Source organism: Sarcophilus harrisii, chromosome 2 (assembly GCF_902635505.1).
Source record: "Sarcophilus harrisii chromosome 2, mSarHar1.11, whole genome shotgun sequence".
Taxonomy (NCBI): domain Eukaryota; kingdom Metazoa; phylum Chordata; class Mammalia; order Dasyuromorphia; family Dasyuridae; genus Sarcophilus; species Sarcophilus harrisii.
Window position 1 is genome coordinate 373,061,720 of NC_045427.1, and position 20,959 is coordinate 373,082,678.

Here is a 20,959-nt window from a genome sequence, read left to right on the forward strand (position 1 = left end):
ACCTTTGATCGCCTCCTTTTTCTCCTTCCTCCTCAATTCCCTTCAGGAGTTTAAACTCATCATTTTTTCTCAGTTTCATCTTAACTGACTACAGACATATCCTGGTCTATCTCATCCGCAAAAAAAAAAAAACTTCCCCTTTATTTTAACATCCTGTCAAGCCATTGTACTTTATCTGTAATCTTTATAATCCTATGTAATAGGAGATAACCAATCTCCTAGAAAAAATCATTCTAACTGTGCTTCTTGCGCTTTCTCGTTTCTTAGTAATCCAGATTTTTACCCCAGCATTGGATTAAAATTGTTTTCTTCAAGGTTATTGGAGATTTAATTTCTGAATCATATGGCTTTACTCAGTCTTCATCGTTTTTTAATGTTTAGGAAGTTTTTCTTAATGCTGACTATCCCCTTCCTTTTGGTTTTTCTCAGTTCTTGGCTTTCGGGACACCGGATCTCTCAACTGCTTTTCTGAACTCTTCTCAGTTTCCTTTGCTACATCATCCTTTTTCTACCCATTCACTCCAGGGCTTAGTCCTGGGTCTTTCTCAGAAATCTTCACATCTCTGGGTTCCGTTTCTTATGCAAATAATTTGTTGATCTGCAACTTTTGAACTCCATTAAGAAAAACAGAATTCACTAACTTTTCACTAAAACATACTTTATCTCCAAACTTCCCTACTTTTGTTGAGCACAGCTGTACCCTACATGTACAGGCTGCTCCATGTGTTTTTGCCCCAGCTATATTCACTATTCCATTCACTATATATTCACTAAATTCCAACACTGTTGACAACACTCTTGTCTCTTTATCTCTTTCCTCTGATTCACCTTTTCCATTCAGTCAGATATCCAGTCTTGTCCATTTTCTTCAGCTATGTCTCATATATTCATCTCCTCTCTGGTACCATTGGTTATCACCCTAGTGCGGCCCGTTACCTTTTTGTAAAGCACAGGTTTTATACATTATTCCTCTGTTTAGGAATCATCTATGGCTCCTATATTGCCCCAAGATAAAAGACAAAGTGGTCAGCCTTCTCAGGGTTATTACATACCATTTCCAATCCATTTGGCCTGCTTGCTGTTCTGTGAACACAATGTTCCGGTCCCCTTTCTCTCTAGCTTTTGCAACAGGCTAGACCATCTATCTGAAATTAATTCTCTCTTATGAATCCCTTGTTCCTTCCAAAGCTAAGCTCACATGTCACCTCCACCTTTCCCCTTTCTCAGCTAGTATAGTTCCCACCCCCAAGCTGCTTTGTGTTTATTGTATATGTTTCACATTATAGTACAGATAGAAGCTAAGCTGCTTTAGGGATAAGAAAGCTCTTTAGGGAGTCCTGGAGGGTGGGCACTGCCCTTTCCCAGTGCTTGAAGTGAGGTTTCTCTCAGTATTTGTACCGTCATTCCCTTCCTTCCCCCCCACCCTCCATCTCTGTCCCAGTGTTTTTTATGTGTTGAGGTTTTTTGTTTGTTTTGCTGAGATAATTGGGGTTAATGACTTGCCCAGGGTCACATAGCTAGAAGTGTTAAGTGTCTGAGGCTAAATTTGAACTCCGGTCTTTCTGACTTCAGGGCTGGTGCTCTATCCAACTGCCTCATCAGGCTACCCTCTCTTCCCCACCCCCCCACCCCCCCACCCCCACCCCGTGTCTTTTCATGAGCATTTTCTACTTAGGTAACTGAAGAAGCATTTTCAGAAGAGGAATAGAATAAGCTGGGGGAAAGCAAGCGCCCTTTGGATTCTTTATCAATTTGAATGACTTAGTTAATAATTTAGTATCCAAGACAAAACCTTTAAAACTTTAAAGTTACCAGGCAAAACTTCTCCCTGCCTGCTGAATCAGAGCTGATAGCCAGAAAAGAGGCGGACTGTCCCCCTTTCCATTTCAGTTATTTCACTACTTATCACTCTTCTAGCATAAGTCATTAAGATGGAGAATGGACTGTGATTAAATCAGGGGAAGAGAGCTGGGGACAGTTACAACATGGGAAGAGGTCAGTCTTTTTCCTGTTTAAGGATATTTTTGACAGGGATTATGACAATGTGATGGGGTTAAAATGGAGAAAGGTCAAGAGTTAGGCACATGGGTTGGGATAGAAGAATCCCTTCCTTTGGGGCTCATGCCTATCAGATTCTAAGGTACCAAAAGGGATATAAATGAGGCAGGTGATTACCCTTTCCATTTGATGTGCTCTCTGATCATTCCTCTGCCAGATAGCCCAACACAGGCATGGATGTTCATCAGGAACTGCTTTGGCCTGCCCATGTATACCTTTTCTTCCTCATCTCCCTGTACTTGAGGCCCCAAATCAGGTTGAGTGCTGGGTTCTTTCCTTGTTATGGTTACACTGACACCTTCGGGATATCAGCAGGAAAAGACCTGCTTTCCTAATAGACACTTGATCCTATCTGGTCTGCTCAAGCCCAAATCTTTTGCTAGGAATGGTGATTCCAAGCTTCAGGACTTGGGAAGCGCCAGGTTGTACCCCTGAACTTGGTGTTCTGCTGTATATACATTATTGTCTTTCATCTGCTCCACTGCCCCAGTGCAGGTGTTATTATACAAGCTAATGCCAGGGCCCTGAGGATAGAGTACATGAGAGAATAAAGTGAATTTAGAAGCAGAGCAGGTAACAGCCCTAAGTCTGGCCCCAACATAACCGGGAAGCTGAGTCCTTACTTTTCAAGACCACTCTACAGGGACAGGAAACTACCCTTAGTAATTAGATAGTAACTTAGTAAAATAAGTGAATTAGCAAAAGTGAAACAGGAATCCTATGTGAGCCATGGAAAAGCCACCCCCAGGGCCTCTACAGCCATGGGGGAAGAGAAAGGGTACAGCATTAGCTGGGATTGGCTTTAGGGATGGTGCCACTAGTTAAAGTAAACCTAGGATCCCTTTCCTCCCCCAGTTTTAATTCCACGCAAAGACTGGTGACCTCTCTTTCCTTCTGGACACTATTCAAGAGTGCTGGTTGTTAGAATGGAGAGGGAAAAAGGAAAGAAAAGACTTCTGCTCCCCCTCTTGACCCACCCACTCCTTTTCTACTTTGCATTGTAGAGAGTGCATGCGTGGCATTAAGACTGAACCATCTCAAGGCATTAGGAAAACAGTACTGCCCTATGTGCAAAAATTGAGCTTCCTCCCAAGATACTCGGGTTCTCTGCCCATCATCGGCTCTGAGGAGCCTCAGCGTGTTTCCTCTGCTGCCCCAGATTCAGTCTTTACTTAGAAATCAGGATCAAACTTCTGCCACAAATGAGCTTTCTCTTTCCCAGGTACCATAGATAACAATGGTACTTAATATTACCAGTGCCTGGGAGATGCCCACATGACAGCCAGTGAAAGCACCCTTCACAGACCTATGGTTTGGCAGAGTAAGTTATATGTCTCTGTGATTGGAAGAAAGTGGTAACATTGGAATTCTCAAGCAGAAATTCACTTCCTTGTCTTGGGTTTCTATCTTAACCTATAGCACTCCTTCCTCTGTCTTTGTAGGTAGCGACTTGGATTCTCTAGATAGAACACTGGGGGCAAAAAAAAGTATAAACTTGTGATTTGCCTATCTGAAACATATATTAGAGCATAAGGATAAATTTCTAAAACATACTTTGCCTCCCAGAGTGCTTTTCTGCTCTGATCTTCCAGGCCATCAACATCAACCGAAATTTCCCCTTTTGTCCCATCATGCTCTATTTTAATTACAATTGACTTCTGGAAAGCTAAGAAAAACATAATTGGAATTTGGTTGCTAGGGAGTCTAACTGAACAGTGATGAGATGCCCTTGGCCCACAGACCTAGTGTTTCTCTTTCATATTCTCAGTTGCTGGTAGCTTAGTCCTCACTTGTGGTCTGGCTCACTATCCTCCATCTGTCCTTAGTTTTCATGGGAGGTATCTGACTACCTTGAAGCTAAAGATTGTAATAAGGATTTGGGTACCTTGAAGCTTGTAAAATGTTTGACTAAAGTATCTATGAGTACAAGGCAGATTAAATTTTCTACCTTCCTACTTGCCTCTGGTAGCCTGCCTTTCCATTTGTAGGCATTGGATAAAAAGTAGTTCATTAAATAAATATATATTATATATATTATATGTTTATGTGTTATGTTACATGACATATACGTTATATTAAGTGTGAATGTAAATTATGTAAATCCACAAAACACAGAAGATAATCAGGGCTAAACTGAGGAAGACTAGAGAGGAAAAAAAAATACATGAAGCAGACAGACCTCAGCCTTCTCTTAAGCAGTTTGCATTTACTATTGTGATTTTTGTTAACAATAGTTCCCTGATAAAGCAGCTCAGTTGAGGGAGGGAGAGGACAGAGGGCAGATGTCTTCCTTTAAGACAAAAAACAGGACTGCATGTCAAATGGTAGTAGTTCGGTTAAGGGTGGAAACTTTCAGTCCAGCCTGATGATAGAGCAATTGGGATAATCCTTTTTCTGAGGCTACCAGTGAAAGCCCTAGAATGAAATGTAGAGTCCTCCACCATAGAAGAATCAGGGCACAGGGAGGGGTGCGACCACATAGAGATCATTACAAAGATGACCCAGCCTCTTGCTAGAATCATAGGTAAAAGGTTGCTGATGAGTCTAGCTTTCTATTTCTGGGATTGAAGAGGGAGGGAAAGGTTCTGTTTTAAGTTCAGGGAAGTAATCATAACACAAGAAGGGAGTAATCAGTTGTTTAGTGTTTATTGAAAGGGAGCATACACAGGTAGTTTGAAAAGTCTCATTTATATTTTATTTTGATAAATTGTGCAAGATGAAGCTAAGGTCTTGATATCACACTCCAGGAGGATTAAAGAAGATTGTTGGAATTCAGCTTTGGAATGGCTACATTATTTGAACACATATTATAGAGAAGTGATTCTTTCATTGAACTAGAAGTAAGGAAACTTGAATCCTGAGAAAATGCTCTTAAGTCCCTCCTTGCATTCTCCTTCTATTCAGGATTCAGCTTCCAGAAGAATGATTCTGTAGTCTTTATTTCTTTTCTGAATCCCTGGTCTTAAAAGCAGTACCCCTCAAATTTTTTGACCTCAGGATCCTTTTATATTCCTAAAAATTATTGGACACCCCTCCACTCTAAGAGCTTTTCTAGAGTCAATATGTTATCAGAAATTAAAATTGTTGTATTATATAAAAATAATTTTGACCTCAGAAATACTATTCACACTGCTCCCTTCCCCCCCCACCCCAGAAGAGGTCCCAAGGAATGATCCCTGAATTTGAGAATTACTACCCTAGAGCATTATCAGCAAAGAGGGTTGAAAGATTGTAAGAGGCTCAATTTAAAAAAAAAATTTTTTTCAGTTCTTTTCTGTTTAACCCCAGACTCTTAAAAGGCAATATAACATTCATTTAAAATTCATTTACTGGTTATAGTAACCATATTACAATTTGTTTCTCCTGTTTGTCTCACCAACAAATGATGGTGCATTAACTATTTTGTATGTATGTGAAAACGTATATCTGTTAACAAACACCAGTTTAAAAACCAGTAAGCAGGCAAGTCTAGGGCTATGTTGTTTGCACTAAGTCCTCCAAGACTCAGCCTTCTTAAATTGTGGTTTGCAACCCCATATGGAGTCTCATATTTTAATGTAGGGGTTGCAAAATTTATTATCAGTAAATGTTTGAATGTTTAGATGAGATGTTTAAAATGATATCTATTTTATATCTCTATAGCCAAGATTACTCACACAAATTTCTCAGCAAAAAGGGGTCACAATTGGAAAAAGTTTAAGAAACTGTGCTCTAATACACATTAATTAAGACTTTGTAATTTTTTTTCCCTTATCCTTTCTCTTTCTTCCCCAGTATATGTAGTGGAAGACCAAAGAAGGAATGACACAGGCCAAGTTTCCTGCCTCACAGCTTGCTGGACTGCTCTCTGTTGCTGTTGCCTTTGGGACATGCTCACTTGACCATTCTCAACCTCTTCTTACCTGAAGGCTTTGAATCCTCAGATGATGGAGTTCTGAGTCCTGATCTCTTTCTCTTGCTATAATGAATGATGACAGGTTCTGCACAAACATCTCAATTACAGCCTAATGGAATCCTAGATTGTAGTGATTTTTGCCATTTAAGTTAGTGACATGATCTTTTTAATGTTCATTTTCTATTTTTTTGTTGTTGTTGAACTTTAACAAATATGCTAAATGATTTTTTTCGCCAGAGGCTTGAATATGAAATTTATATTTATCATATTAAATTGTACTGTTTATGGTGGTGGCAAAATATGCAACAATACAAGCCACTGAATGATTTCTTTCCTAACTCCTTAATTATGTTTCGATATTCCCTTGTCAATAAAAATTTTCAAAATTCAAAGACCAGACCAGAAATCAAAATCTTTTGTTAATATGGCATTTGTGGATAATATTGTAGGCACAGTGAAGCAGGAAGAACCTTTGTAGTGCTTAGATTCCAAAAGCATTTCTGTCCATTTGCTTTGTCATTTAAAACCCAGGACAAAACTTTAAAAAATTTTTATCACTGGCCTACTTTCAGCTTCAGTGATTCTGAGTTAAGTTTGTGGCTACCATCTAGAAGCTCGGAAAGACACCTTACATTTCTGTGTTGGTGTCACTGACACCAAGCTGGGTGGTAGATTAGGATGAAGCCAATCAAAGTATCCCTGAAACTGCATCAGTGCCTAAGACAGACTACCTAAAAGACAATCCAATTTAGTAGGTAGGGAATGGAAACTGCTTTGCAGATTGCTAGTAAAAGATATGGTGTCTGTTAGCCTAGAAGACACTGTATCAATGAGACCCGCTTGTTATGTGTATTCCTTAGAGGCCTCTGCTGCCCTGATTGGGCTGTATCCTCCCTGAGCCCCTGGTGCACCCTGTCTGGCACACTGCTTCAGAAGTGAGTGGCCCTCATAATACCTTAAGTAACTGTACATATGTGGTTTAAGTGGAATGTGTTCTTCATTCTCAGGATAGAAAGCCTCCTGATACCCAGAGAGAAAACAAGTTCCCTACTATAACACTATTTAGCAAACATCTGCCCTCCTACCAAATAATAATACTTATCCCAGCTCCAGCCACTAAGCGGCACTAAACTACCAATCATGAAGCAATCATGAAGCAAAAGTGGCAAGGAACCAACTCAAGTTTAGTCTATCTTCCCTGCTACAAATACTGATCTCTGTTTTGCAAGTGAGACCTTTTCCTTATTCAGAAGAGGGAAGAAAAAAAAAAAAATCACACCTTCATAGCCTCCCAACAAATTCTAAATACTTAAGACTTCGCAACATTGACAAGGATCTTGACATCTATCACCAGCCTTGCTTTATAAAGGAGGACCCTAGCCTTTCTTAGGGTGATACCTAATAGCCTCCCTTTTATTATTTTACTGGAACCCTAACCTCACATCTTGCTGTCTAGAACACCAAGTTTGCATAGCAAAATCCTTTTGGATTTGATCCTAGTAGGCTCCAACTCCAGCATTAGGACCCCCCCGTTGCAAAATCTGTCACAATCTTATCCTCCATAGCCACAAAGATTCAAGATCTAAAGATATTGCCACACAAAAATGAAGTCACTTTCTTGCTCATTAATCAGGATAAATAGACCCCTAAATATCTTCCCTTTCATCTCTCTCATGTCCTATATTCTGAAGCAGAGTAGGGAAGTTTCTCAGGAATGAAGATTTCCTCAAGGCTACAGGGGGGAAAAATAGATAGATAGATAGATAGATAGATAGATAGATAGATAGATAGATAGATAGATAATAAAGAAGGAACACCAGAAGATAGATCTCATTTTCTTGGGGAGGAGCAGATTAGAATGTTAAAACTGAAGGAAACCAGGTCAATCTCATTTTACAGATATGACAGAGGTCTAGAAAAATAAGAGAGCTAAAAATAAGAAAAGGAAGCCTTAGGACAAAAGCTGAAGAAGCAATAACATTCAATAGTGGAACTGGGGTATCAAGAAATCTTGATTATAGAATAGTATTAGTACCTTTCCCTCCCATTCCCTAAGCAGCAACACAGGAAAAGCAGTCAAAGAAGGGGATGGATAACTTTTATTTGTGTAATAAAAATGGTAACATTGAAGTCATTGGGCAGGGGGTACTTCCTTTGCCTGGGGCTTTCTTCCTTCTCCTCATTCTTTTCTTCCTTTCACCCTCAGTAGGTCATGATCAAGCCCCAGGCCAAGGATATGCAATTGGCTCAGCCAGAGGTACAGGATAGCTACCACATAACTGTGGTCCAAATAAAAGCAGAGTTTCCAAAATGTCCTCCAGGTAAAAGCCCAACAGGAGCAGAGGAAGGGGGTTAAATATAGGTTTTCTCATGGTACTTTTTACTGTGCCCTTCTGGCCATCAGCATTTCCCGAATGTTGTCCTCTGCATCCTTCACACTGCGCTCAAGGTATGATTTTCTCTGCTGTAAAGTGAGGGAAAAAATATAATTAGAATCAGGGATGTCCAGCCACTTCCTAAAGAACTTACAGCTTCTTCAAGCCATAGCAGGCTTGGTAGATATGCCTGCCTCCAGTAAAGCACAGGAGCGTTGGTAGGGCCAGCTGCCTCAATTTCCCAGAACTTTCTCAATGGTCCAACATGCCATGCTTGAAGGCACTAACTCAGGGGAACCTGAGATAATATTAGGGAATTGCTTTTCTTAAAAACCAGTTTGTCCTATCTATGAGGAGGAAGACTTGGAAGGAACTTAAGAAGACAATAATTTTAAGTGCCTAACAGCAAGAGAGAGCTAGGGAGAGGTAGGTAGATGCCTTGCTTGCCCAAGAGTGAAGGGTTACTTGGCACAGGGAACAGAATGTGCAGGTTAGGAGACTGGCAACACACCTCTTCCCCCAAAAGGAAGTTAACACTAAAAACAAATCTCATAACACTGAGGCTGTAGCACACAAAGGCCAGGAAATTCCAGGACAAAGCTCCTGCCCCACAGCAGACAGTCTCCTCTCAAGGTTTTCCATGGCCTGGGCCAGGCGCCTGATGAATGCAAAAGCATCAACAGCACTAAAAGCTGTGCCCAGGGAAACCAGCTGGTCTCAAAGCACCAGAGTGATACCATACAAACCACATCATTCAAGCCTGAAATCTACTATTTTCGTTAAATTATTCCATGCCAGAAGTCTAGAGCAAAGATCGACAGACAATTGTGAGTTTGAAGGAACCTTCAGAAATTTACTTCTCTTTGGGTCCCCTGGCTAGAGTCTTTTCCTTCAGAAGCCATATTTAAAAAAACAAACAAACAAACAAAAAAAACTAAAGGAGGTTTGCCTCTTAAGGATCCTGGATATCAGCAGAAATAAAAATTACTTAAAACTCTCATCCTTACTTCCCAGAGTTCAAACTTTTTTTTAGAATCCAGTCCCAATTATACCCCCAATCCTGGAGAGATCTAGATCTCAAGATACGGTAAAAATAGTCCCCACAAGAATCCTGTGATGAAAGGGGAAATCCATACTATACTAATGAGAGAAAAGCAACACTAGAAGCCTTATTCTCCAACCATTCCCTCTTTACACTATTTTCTTATTGTCTTTGGCAAAAGTCTTTGTTCTGACTTGATTAGAATACTTTACTAGCCCTAAAGTTCAAGGAGACAATGGCCACAACAAAATTCTTTTGCTTCATTCTTACTAGTTTCTTTAAAGAGTCTTGATCAGCCATATAGAATCCTCCCTGAAACTCATTAGGGTAATGAGTAAACTGGAAGAGCAGTATCCCCTTTCCCATCCTAGACTAGACTGAATAATTTGAAGGAAATGACTCTTCATGGAATACTGAAAGTTACAATTGTTACTGTACTATAAACACTCTGCTCTTCTTAAATCCTGACTATGGAATTTTGTCTTTGTTCTCAAACCTAAAAACTATAAGTCAAATGGCTTGAATCAAGAGAGATTTTTTTGGTAAGCAAGATGGAATTGTCCCTTTGTATTTCTTTATAAATATGTGCAGAATTTAATTAATAACCGTACCTTCAAAATACTCACTGGCCAGGACACAAAAATACTGAGTAGCTATTTCTTTTCCCCATAGAGGCTGAGAACTAGCTCATGAAAACAGGTAGAACCAGTGATGTAGATCCAAGATTTCTGTAACTCTGGCAGAAAATAAATATTTATTAAGTGCCTACTGTGTGCCTGGCATGAACAGATCATGATATCTCCAAGTAGAGGAGTATACATAAATTTCTCTCCACAACACATCCACTAAATTCTTTAAATTCCTGGAAATTCAGGAATGCAAAATTGAATCTAATTAAATATTAGACATGAATGCACAGGCACTAACTGGGGCAGAGAAATAATTCCTAAAAAATCTTTTCAGGAGTACTTTGCCATTTTTACCTTAATCAAGTTCTCTACTTTACTTTTCCCCACATATCCTCTCTACTATATATCCTTCCCCAACACTTATCCTACGATCTAACCAAGAATTTAAGCATTTATTCACAGTGTTGAGTATTATAATGTATGTATGTACTTGGTGTAAATTCAGTACCGTTTATCCTGTGTTCCAATGTCTTGTTTATCCACTTCAGATCTCAAATTCCTTTCTCTTTAATTCATCTCCTTTCTACACCCCAACAAGACCTTGAACAAAGGGCTTAATAAATATTTTTCAGTGATCATGATGATCATGTAGGGGCAAATGTATTACTGTCACTAAGAATTTTCATTTACTTACATGACTAAACATGGTACAGACATATCAGTGCCATATCACAGTGGAAATTTAAACTTCCTCTGTTAGCTAAGGAAAGATAAACAACCCTTAGACTTTGCTTTTGATGAGTAAAAAAGGAGTTTAATATAAATAACTCCTGACACATCACTAAAGAATGTGTTGCAGAGAATGGGAGTTGCAGCTCAGAGACACTGCCATGTGCCATCTGGGCATGGTATGGGTCTCAGCAGTGCAGGGGTCAGTGAGTCAGAAACTAAGCTAGATGAAATCAGGAGACTGTTGAGCCTCTTAAACACTGTTCTTATGCCCAATAAAGTTTTCTACACTATATTTCAATAGTCTTTTCATAACAAATCTGTCAAAACTTCTTCCTAGAGACTGAGGGAATCAACACTATTGCAAATCATAATCACGCTTCTTACAGCCCATTTAAGTATCCAACCAAAAGTCTGCATAATGGAAATCAGAAGTCGGAAGAATAAAAGCAGTAAAATTTACTAAACTGTATGCACTTGTTATAAGGGTGAGGGAGAGAGGATGGGAAGGAGTAGATTAAGGTTAAAGGATAGGTTTCGGTAAACTTTAAAAAACTCTTATTAGAAATAAAGTTTTTCTTAATCACCAATGGAGTTAAAACAACAGCAAACAAGGGATCAATGGTTACATGAATAGTTCCCTCATTCTACCATATTAGTGCCATATTAAATCATCTTCTAAACTAAAAAAGATTATTATTGAGATGTCTCTTTAAAAAGCAAAGAGATATGTGACGGTCATAGGGATCTATTTGCTGCCCCAATCATTCAATGAGTCCTTTAATATACCCAGTTCACACAGATTGGGACAGCAGATTAGACAAGCCATATATGGCTGACTAACAAGGGATTACTCAATCCCACAGATGGCAATATGAGAAAGATTCCAGCAAACTTTCTCAACTGTTTTCTGGGAATGAATATTGCTAGAAATGGCCTCCTTTAACTTCAAAGTTCTAATGCTTGGATCTATAGTATGTTCCTTCTGCCACATCATTACTGGGCACTCCCAAATAAGGACTAACACAGCTGTATCCTGATCCTTTATCTGACCACTACTTAAGATGAGAAGAAAAAGCACTAAACACAGCTGAATACACATGAGAACAACTGGGCTAATTCTACCATTTGAGTCAGAGGTTCTATTTAGAGATTAGTCTGTAACTGGCTAAAGCAGAAATATCAGGGGCAGAAAAAGTAAATCCTCCAATTAATGTCTTAGCACCTTACTAAATAGGAGTATGTCTTTCAGGTGTCATCTGCAAAACAGATGTAAACATTACATTCCTTGGGATAATTTCCACCATTCATTTGCTCTTAAAACTCTGCACAATTAAGAGAGAAAAGTTCTGCTCTGCACAATTTTCCTTATAGTCCCTAACTAAACCACCAAGTGGTTTCAAAGTAAAAGTATATAAATGAACACATACTTGTTCCCAAACGTTATTACTTTGAAATTAAATGCAACAAGTCTCCCTCTATCCTAATAAGATTCTGCATACTCGGGGAAAGGAACAAACAACTCCATAATCTACTTCTTCACCCAAAACCACATTTTTCACAATTCCATCCAGCAAAATCTACTAATTTTACTCCACTATAAAGCACTCAATTTTAAATGCATGCTCCAGATTCATTTAATTATTAGAAAAACTGCTCCACTGGTTTAGCAATTGCTAAATGCATGTATGTGTTGAAGAGATAAATGGATCTCCCCGATACTGCCCTTCACCTCTCCTCTTTTTTTTTGGGGGGGGGGGTTGCTAAACATGTGTAATTCTTCTAAACATATTTCCACATTTATCATGCTGCATGAAAAAAATCAGATCAAAAAGGGAAAAATGAGAAAACAAAAAGCAAGCAAACAAAAATGGCACCCCCCCAAAAAAATACTATGTTCTGATCCACATTCAGTCTCCACAGTCCTTTCTAGATGCAGATGGCTTCCTCCATCACAAGTCTATTGGACTTGTCTATTGGCACGAATCACCTTATTGTTGAAAAAAGCCACGCCACTAGAATTGATCATTGCATGATCTTGCTGCTGTGTACAATATCTCTTGGTTCTATTCACTTCACTTAGCATCAATTCATGTAAGTCTATCCAAGCCTTTCTGAAATCATCCTGCTGGTCATTTCTTATAGAACAATAATATTTCATAATATTCATATACCATAACTTACTCATCACAGACATTCAGTTTCCAGATCTTTGCCATTACAAAAAAGAGCTGCTACAAACATTTCTGCACATGTGGATAGGTTCTTATCCCTCTTTTACACTCCTCTCTTTCAAGAAATGATCTTCAGTGTTTCAGGTGCCCCATAATACACACTTCTCAGTACACTCTTGTTTAGATGTTTCAATTGTATGATAATTCTTCATGACAGTATTTAGAGTTTTCTTGGCAAAGAAACTGGAGTGGTTTGTTATTTTCTTCTCCAGTTCATTTTACGGATGAGGAAACCTAGGGGGAACAGTTAAGTGACTTACTCAAGGTCACAAAGCTAGTAATTGTCTGAGGCCACATTTGAACTCAGGAAGATGAGTCTTCCTTACTCCACTGCACAACCTAGCTGCCAAAGTACAAATTTAATATTTGCTGAAAACTGAAATTATAGAAATTCTTGGCAAAATCAAAGCCTTTTCCAAAGAGGAAAAAAGAGAACCCTGGAGATTATTAGCATTTCATCATAAAAGAACATAAATTCTAAGGGTTTCTTAATCTAAGGAACACTGGAATAACAATTCTACCTGAAGTTAGCAACAAAGGCTACAAAAAAGTAAGAGAAACAAGAGAGTGCTATACAAACCTCAGAAGGCACTCTATATCAGAATTATCCTCCACAGTGTTGGAAATCATTCGCTCTCTTTATTATGGCACATGGCTGACATATTAAGCATAATTCCCACAGACTTTTAAGCCAATTTTTTCAGCAAGTTCTTTGTCTGATACAACCAACCAAAACCCATAAACCTCTGTGTACACTAACGTCTTCACAGTGCCTTATGTCCTGACATGAAATACTGAGATTTCCTGTGGGGGCTCAATGTGATCAAGGGGAAATGAACATTCTTGAAGTCATTGCTCATCATAACCCTGTGGTTCCTAAGAGTCAGCTTGTAAGAGGTTGGTATTTCATTCTCACAACTAGAATGTTCTCATGAAGGAAGAGGCTAAAGTCTCTAGAACTATTCTACTATGACACAATCTCTCAAATAGAATACTGATGTAACTTATCTTGTGATATCGTCTCATTGGATTTCTTTTTCTAGGAGCTTTCTCTTTCTAAACTTAATACTTCTCCCATTTTGTTCCTTAAAGGCTAATCAGGGGAGACATGAGTCAGAACGAGATGGGGTGGGGAATGCAGGGATGTTCATATTAAACCCCTCTTTTTACTACTCAATGTTTCTTATCCTTCACCCGAGTGAATTCTAGGAAAGCCAGATCCCCCCTGCTCTCATCAAAAATTAACCTTTGGGTTTCTCCTACCTGTCTTTATGCTTTCCTATTCTTGTGGTATGTATGGCACAGCAGTTAATTCATTAAAAGATGATATCTGTGGTCTACATGGATGCATCAGTTTAATCACTTAAGCAATAGACCAAGACTTCCCTAAAAGTTCAGAAGGCACACCTTATTGGGCAGAAAAGAAGGGAAGGAAGAAAGAAAGAATAGTGGGAGGTTGTTTTTCAATAAGAAGATACATGTGATTTAAAAAACAAATGGGGAAATGAGGTCTAAAAAGACAGGAAATGGGAACAGTCATGGCCAGGTTAGTACAGACCAAGTAGAACTCAAAAGAGCAGAATGTGGCAAGAAAATGAAAATGAAACTAGGAACTCATTTCAAATCCAAACAAACTGGTCTAAATAGTTCACTCCACAAGATATATCAAGCTTCTTGAGATTGTGGTTAACCTAGAGAATTCATCATTTATAACCAACTTCTATAGCTCAAAAAAGGCAGTGTGATAATTACAAAAACATCAGCAAAGAAGCACTATGCCACTTTCTCCAATAACAAAAATCTGTTTCTGCAAAAAGAAGATCGAGTTCAAATCCCAATCTTTAACATTATACACATGCTCTTAGGAAAGTCAATTAATGTTCCTCAGTCCCCTCATTTGTGAAGTAGTGGGGCTATGCTATGTCTTCCCAATATGTAAAATAGGGATTGAGCTGGATGATCTGATCTTTAAGGTCCTGTCTAGCTTTACATTATTTGGGTCTTTTATGACTACATTCAGTTACCAAGCAAACATTACCTGCACAACTGTCTAGCTTTTTACATTCAAGTCAGGAATGCAAAATGTTGCCCTTATTTCCTCTCTCCATAAGATACACCCCTCTTCTCTTTGTCTATAACAGTGCTAGTCTGAATGTCTTGCTCCTCTCTCCCTGGATTCCCCTCCCCCCCAAAAAAATTGGTTTTAGACCATCTGAAGTATAAAAATTTTGTTTTAATATGATTATGATTATAATCTATCAGAATAGATTTTTCTTAGCTATGGATATCTGAAAGGAAAACAAATAAAAAGCTGACTGCACAAGATTTGCTCTGAATACCTTCATTTTATACTTCAAATGTATTCTGTTTTCATGGAAGATGGACTATATAGTCCTTCTAAAATTGTAGTTCTTACTTTTAATAGGAAAGAAGTAATGATTCAATGATAAAAGTAATACTAGTGCACATTTATATAGTTCTTTACAGTTTACAAAGCTTTCCTAACAACTCTGTGAGATAGAAATAAGAATGTTATTCCCATTTTACAGATCAGGATACAAAAATTAAGTGATTAAGTGATTTGTTAAAATGACAAAGCCAGGACTTGATCCTAGATTTCTTGACTCCAAGTCCACATTAAAATATAGCTAACATGATGTGACATGATATGATACAACATACCTTATATTAATACTGGTGATAACACTCTTTATAAACCTGACACATAGTCTGACTTTCTGGGGGACATGTGTACCAAATACTGTAAGAATTGATTTTTTTAGCAGAGGTAAGCCTGGGTATGAGCCAACTCTCCATCAACTTTGATATTAAAGTATAGAGAGCTGCTATAGGTACAGAGATCAAATGACTTGCTCCTATCTCAAAGCTAGTATCAGAAGTGTGCTTTGTATTTTGAAAAATAAAAAACTTTTATTAAAAAAAGAGGGAACAGGTAGGTAGTTCAGTGGATAAAGCACCAGCCCTGAAATCAGGAGGATCTGAGTTTAAATCCGGTTTCAGACACTTTAATACTTCCTAGCTATGTGACCCCAGGCAAGTCACTAAACCCCAAACCTTAGGGGAAAAAAAAAAGAGGCAATGGGTTCCCCCCTCCTTGATGGTTAAGCAGAGTCTAGATAACCCTCTGACCAGTACTATGTATGGGTTGGACAAGATGGCCCCTTAGTTCTCTTAATTCTCAAAATCTTGGATTGTGACTTGCCCATCACTTTTATAAAGTGACTGATGACAAAACCAAGGATTAAACCCAGACCTTTTGAGAATAGCATTCTTTCCAATATATTAGACTATCAGATTCTATTAGTACAAAGGGGTAAAAAAGACCCAATCCCTAACAATGCTGCACAATAAAGAAAAGAGCTAGAAAGTTAAGCCCCAACTATATTACTCATTTTAAAATTATAAGGCTATAGTGTATAAAGAAGAAGACATCATAAATATTCAAAGTGGCAGTGACATAAACCTAAACAGGGTGCAATCTCTATTTCAATCAACTTCTTATAATGACTTGAAAAGTAACAGCAGGTAAATTAAATAGCACTGAGAAAATGAGTAAAAATGAAGTTGAAAGACAATGAAACAAATATGGGAAAAGAATCTTTGTGTAGATCACATTACTATTTTCCAATCAAATTAAGTGTTTCTACAACTAAGATGATAAATATATGGCTAGCAGAAAACCATAAAAGCACCTGGAGACAGTGAAAATATTAAACAAACCAAGACCTCAAAGCCATTGAAACCACGGAAGTATGATTCATCTGCACCTTATGAACTACCCAGGGTCATCAGAGGGCAAAAACAAAACTCAAGTATACATTAATAACAACAAATTATTGATTATTTTAAAAACTTTCCCTAAAGCTAAGTGTAAAGACCTATTCCAAATCAAACTTTTGATTTTCTTTAAAAATTGGTAAATATCATGAAGATATGCAAAATGTCAGATTTATATAAAATAATACTTCCCAAGAAGCCAAAGCTAAAACCTTAGATTAGAAAATTGCTTGAAATTTTTCTCATATGTTTTGAACATAATGGAGGGCCATGTAAGAGGCAGAATAAATATCTTGCTTGAATTGACAAAACTCCCTAGAGGATGACACAACTACTGTTTCTTTTTTTTTTTTTTTTGGGGGGGGGGGGATTGCATGGTTTGGACTGTGATGAAATCATTCACCAGTATACGGACCATAATCTAACAGATGCCACTTGTCCCCAACTCCACACCCACCAAGTTACCATAGATACAGAACAAACAGAAAGGAGGTTAATATACTTATTAACTCTGATCTAAGTAGCTGACATAACACTAATTAAAGTTATAATGACATTGAAGTAATAATAATAAAAAAAAAAAAACGCCCAAGTCATATTTCTCTTTGCAAGTATGATCCAGGAATGTGGTTTTCATTTTCTCTTTTCTTTAATTTTCAGGTCTTTCTTTTTCTATTTACAAAAGGAGAAATAATTCACGATCTCCTTGGGTACTGTGTTGCCATGGAGAGTTAGAGTAGGGGGTTAAAGGAGAAGAAAGTCTGTCATTTTAAAAATATACAAAGACACATCGAAAGAAACCAGTTATTAGAATTGTCCACACACAAAGAATAACTATTTCTTCTCTTTATTTCAAATGCTTTCAGATAAAATTATTGTGTACTTGGAATCTTACATTTCTACCACTCTTTTCCCATCTTGTCTTTGGCATTCCTAAGTATATTAAAAACTCCAATCTCTATAACACAGGCAGAACCAAACTGCAAAAATCAAGATGGCTTCACACAGGATTTTATCCCCATGCTCCCCATGCTGCCATAGAGGGCATCTTCCCTACCTCATCTCCTTTCAATTTCCATGTGTTGCCTTCCCACTTTAGAACCAGAACTTGTGGATGTTAGGAAACAAGCAAAAATTTATCAACCTGTTGACTCATAATAAATAAAGGAATAATACAACATCCAAGCCTGGAAGAATCCTACAAAAATTGGTTATGTTTATACTTCGTCTGTAAAGAACTTTACACAGCATGGTGGAGTGGATAGTATCAGGTCTGAAATCAGTAAAACCTATCTTCGTGATCACAAATATTCACCAGTTGGGTAAGTCACTGAAATTTGTTTGCCTCAGTTCTCCATCTGTAAAATGAGATAGAGGAAAACAAGGCAAACCTTTTTGTATCTTTGCCAAGGAAATCCTAAATGAGGCTTCAGTAATATGTGAACTGAGAATTTTAAGAGCAGGTTGGTTTTAGAAGAGGCAGAGAAATTTAGAGACCAAATTGTCAATTATTAACTGGCTTATAGAGAAAGCAAAGGAGTTCCAGAAAAAAACATCTACTTGTACTTCATTGACTACACTAAAGTCTTTAGCTAAGTAGATCACAACAAACTGTGGCAAGTTCTCAAAGAGATAGGAGTAGGAGATCATGTTATATATCTCCTGAGGAATCTCCATGTGGGTCAAGAAGCAATAGAACTAAACATGGAACATCTGAATAGTTTAAGATTGGAAAACAAGTACAATAAGGCTTTCTCCCATCACCTTATTTAACCTATATGTAGAAGACATCATGGGAAATGCCAGGCTGGATGAATCAAAAATTGGAATTAAGGTGGCAGGGAGAAACAGCAAGAATTTCAGATATGTAGATGATTCCACTCTGATAGCAGAAAGTGAAGAACTTATTAAGAAGTTTCTTAATGAGGGTGAAAGGTGAGTATAAAAACTGGCTTGAAGCTTAACATCAAAAAACTAAGATCTTGGCAACTACTCATTATTTCTTGGCAAACAAAGGGAGAAGAAATGGAAAGCAATGTCAAATTTTATTTTTTTGAGCTCAAAGATCACTGCAGATGGCAACTACAGTCATGAAATTAAATTGCTCCTTGGAAGAAAGGCTATGGCAAATTTGGATAGCATAGTAAAAAGCAGACACATACTGACAAAGGATTATGTTGTTAAAGCTGTAGTTTTTCCAAAAGCAATGTGGTGAACTAAAAGAAAAAGCTCAATGCTACAGAATTTTGAGTAAATAATAAAATGCAACGTTATTTTAAAATCTGTCCTTATCATGTTTTCTACTCACCTATTTTACGCATAAATGAGTCAATGACCCTCTTCTTTTTCCTTTTTTTTCCCCTCATACTGGAAAACATCACTCACTTTCCTCTCCCTACCCCAAATCCTCCCTCAAACTGAAAGAAAAATAAAATTCTTACATTATATTTGCAGCCAAGCAAAACAAATTTTCACATTTAATTATGTCCAAAAATAGATCTCATTGTATACCTTGACTTCATCACCTCTGTCAGAATAGTATATTCTGCATACAGAATAGTATAGAATAAATAGTATTTTTCATCACCAGACTTTTGGACTGACCAGAGTTCTCAAGTCTTTCCATATAAATTGTTCTATAAGTTTTTCTCACTTTAATGTCCATATCCCTGATCTATCAATCAAGATATATTCTTGGGTGGTAATTTAAGTGGTGGTTTTTGTCTATCACCTGGGGAATGGCTAAACAAATTGTAATATATAAATATAATAAAATATTACTATACCCCTTCATACCTGAGATCTTCACATCCTGAAATATCCCTCTATCCTTCTTGTCATATTGGTAACAAGACTCCTTCCAGTACACTTTGGGTGACCAACTCTTCAATTCTGTAATGGGCAGCTAGGTGTTATAATGAACAGAGTGCCAGCCTTGAAGCACCTCAAGTTCATCATTTATAAAAGGATCTGGAGAGGGAAATGGCAAACCACTCTGAATGAGATAAGAGTGAGAGCTCTCAAAACAGTTGTGAAAATTGAGTAAGGCTTCATCTACCCCAGAGTTGGAGTAGGCCTAAAGGTCCTTGGGCACTGACTCAAGGGCATAGCTACTTCCCCTTCCTGCTATCCTCCCATGACATCATTTTCTTCCTACCATGATCAATTATGGGCAACTATGTACTTATTGGCCGAGTTCAATTTCTTGGGTAGTTCCCACATTTAGAATGTCAGACCCTCAGCCAATGAGGATGATGGTCAGTGATGGAAGGGGTAAATAGTTAGGGACTATTTAAAGTTTAAAACCTGTCCCAGAAGGTGCCTCCTTCCTTTTGATTGCTTGTCCAACTGGAGGGATGCCCACTTTTCCAAGAAGTATAACAGACTTACGTTTTGCTCCTAGAGATATCCCCAGCTTTTTATTAAATGGTGACCATTCATCATTACGAGCCACACAACTCTCTGCCCCAAAAACTCCAAATGTAGTGACAAAAAGTCAAACACAACTGAAAACAACTGGACAGAAAAGTAATGTTCAGAAGTTCAACATGTCAAACAAAAACAAAGATATCCCCAATGCATAAGACACTAAATAAAACAAATGCTGGACTAGACAAAAGACAACTAAGCGGCACATGGGATTGAGGGCGGAACTGGGAGTCAGGAAGATTTTAATTCACAACCTACAGAACCTACATACTATCTGGGTGACCCTGGATGGGCAAGTCATTTAGCTGCTTTATACCTCAATTTCCTCATCTGTCAAATGGGGATATTAATAGCACCTACTTCACAAGGGTGTTGTAAGAATCAAATGTATCAAATTAGATCAAATTTGTAAAGCACCCTACAAATGCTGCAATACTGATATGGTCTATGCTGGACCTAAAGCATTTTTGAGGATCTTGAGAAATTCATTCTCTAGAAATGCAAAAGATGGATTTCCAGACACTTGAAAAGGTCACAATTTATATATCCTCTCTTCCCCCCACCCACCCAAATCAACAACTATTAACCTGTGTGCCCACTTTCCAATCATGTAGGAAGTTATAGGCACTGCAAACATTTGGTAAATTGGGTCCAGGATGGAAACAAAGGAAGAAAAGCTAGGTCACCTTTGGAAAACTGGAGTTCTTTAATGACATTCAAATTTCTTGACATAAAATTCCATATTTTTAATACTAACATTCATTCATTGT

General features: G+C 37.9%; 2 protein-coding genes across 3 annotated transcripts in view; one reads left to right on the forward strand and one right to left on the reverse strand.

The window, feature by feature from the left end:
- CYSTM1 (cysteine rich transmembrane module containing 1) overlaps positions 1-6,350 on the forward strand; it is a 99,213-nt gene extending 92,863 nt beyond the window's left edge. For both annotated transcript variants that reach the window (XM_031953388.1, XM_023505015.2), the window contains exon 3: positions 5,833-6,350. In XM_031953388.1, coding sequence (XP_031809248.1) covers positions 5,833-5,939 — 107 coding nt within the window. In that variant the 3' untranslated portion in view covers positions 5,940-6,350. The remainder of the gene's footprint in view (positions 1-5,832) is intronic.
- A 1,679-nt stretch (positions 6,351-8,029) lies between these two features.
- The window catches only part of PFDN1 (prefoldin subunit 1), a 55,736-nt gene continuing 42,806 nt past the window's right edge, over positions 8,030-20,959 (reverse strand). The window contains exon 4 of the mRNA XM_003756607.3: positions 8,030-8,417. Within this exon, the coding sequence (XP_003756655.1) occupies positions 8,334-8,417 (84 nt within the window). The 3' untranslated portion in view covers positions 8,030-8,333. The remainder of the gene's footprint in view (positions 8,418-20,959) is intronic.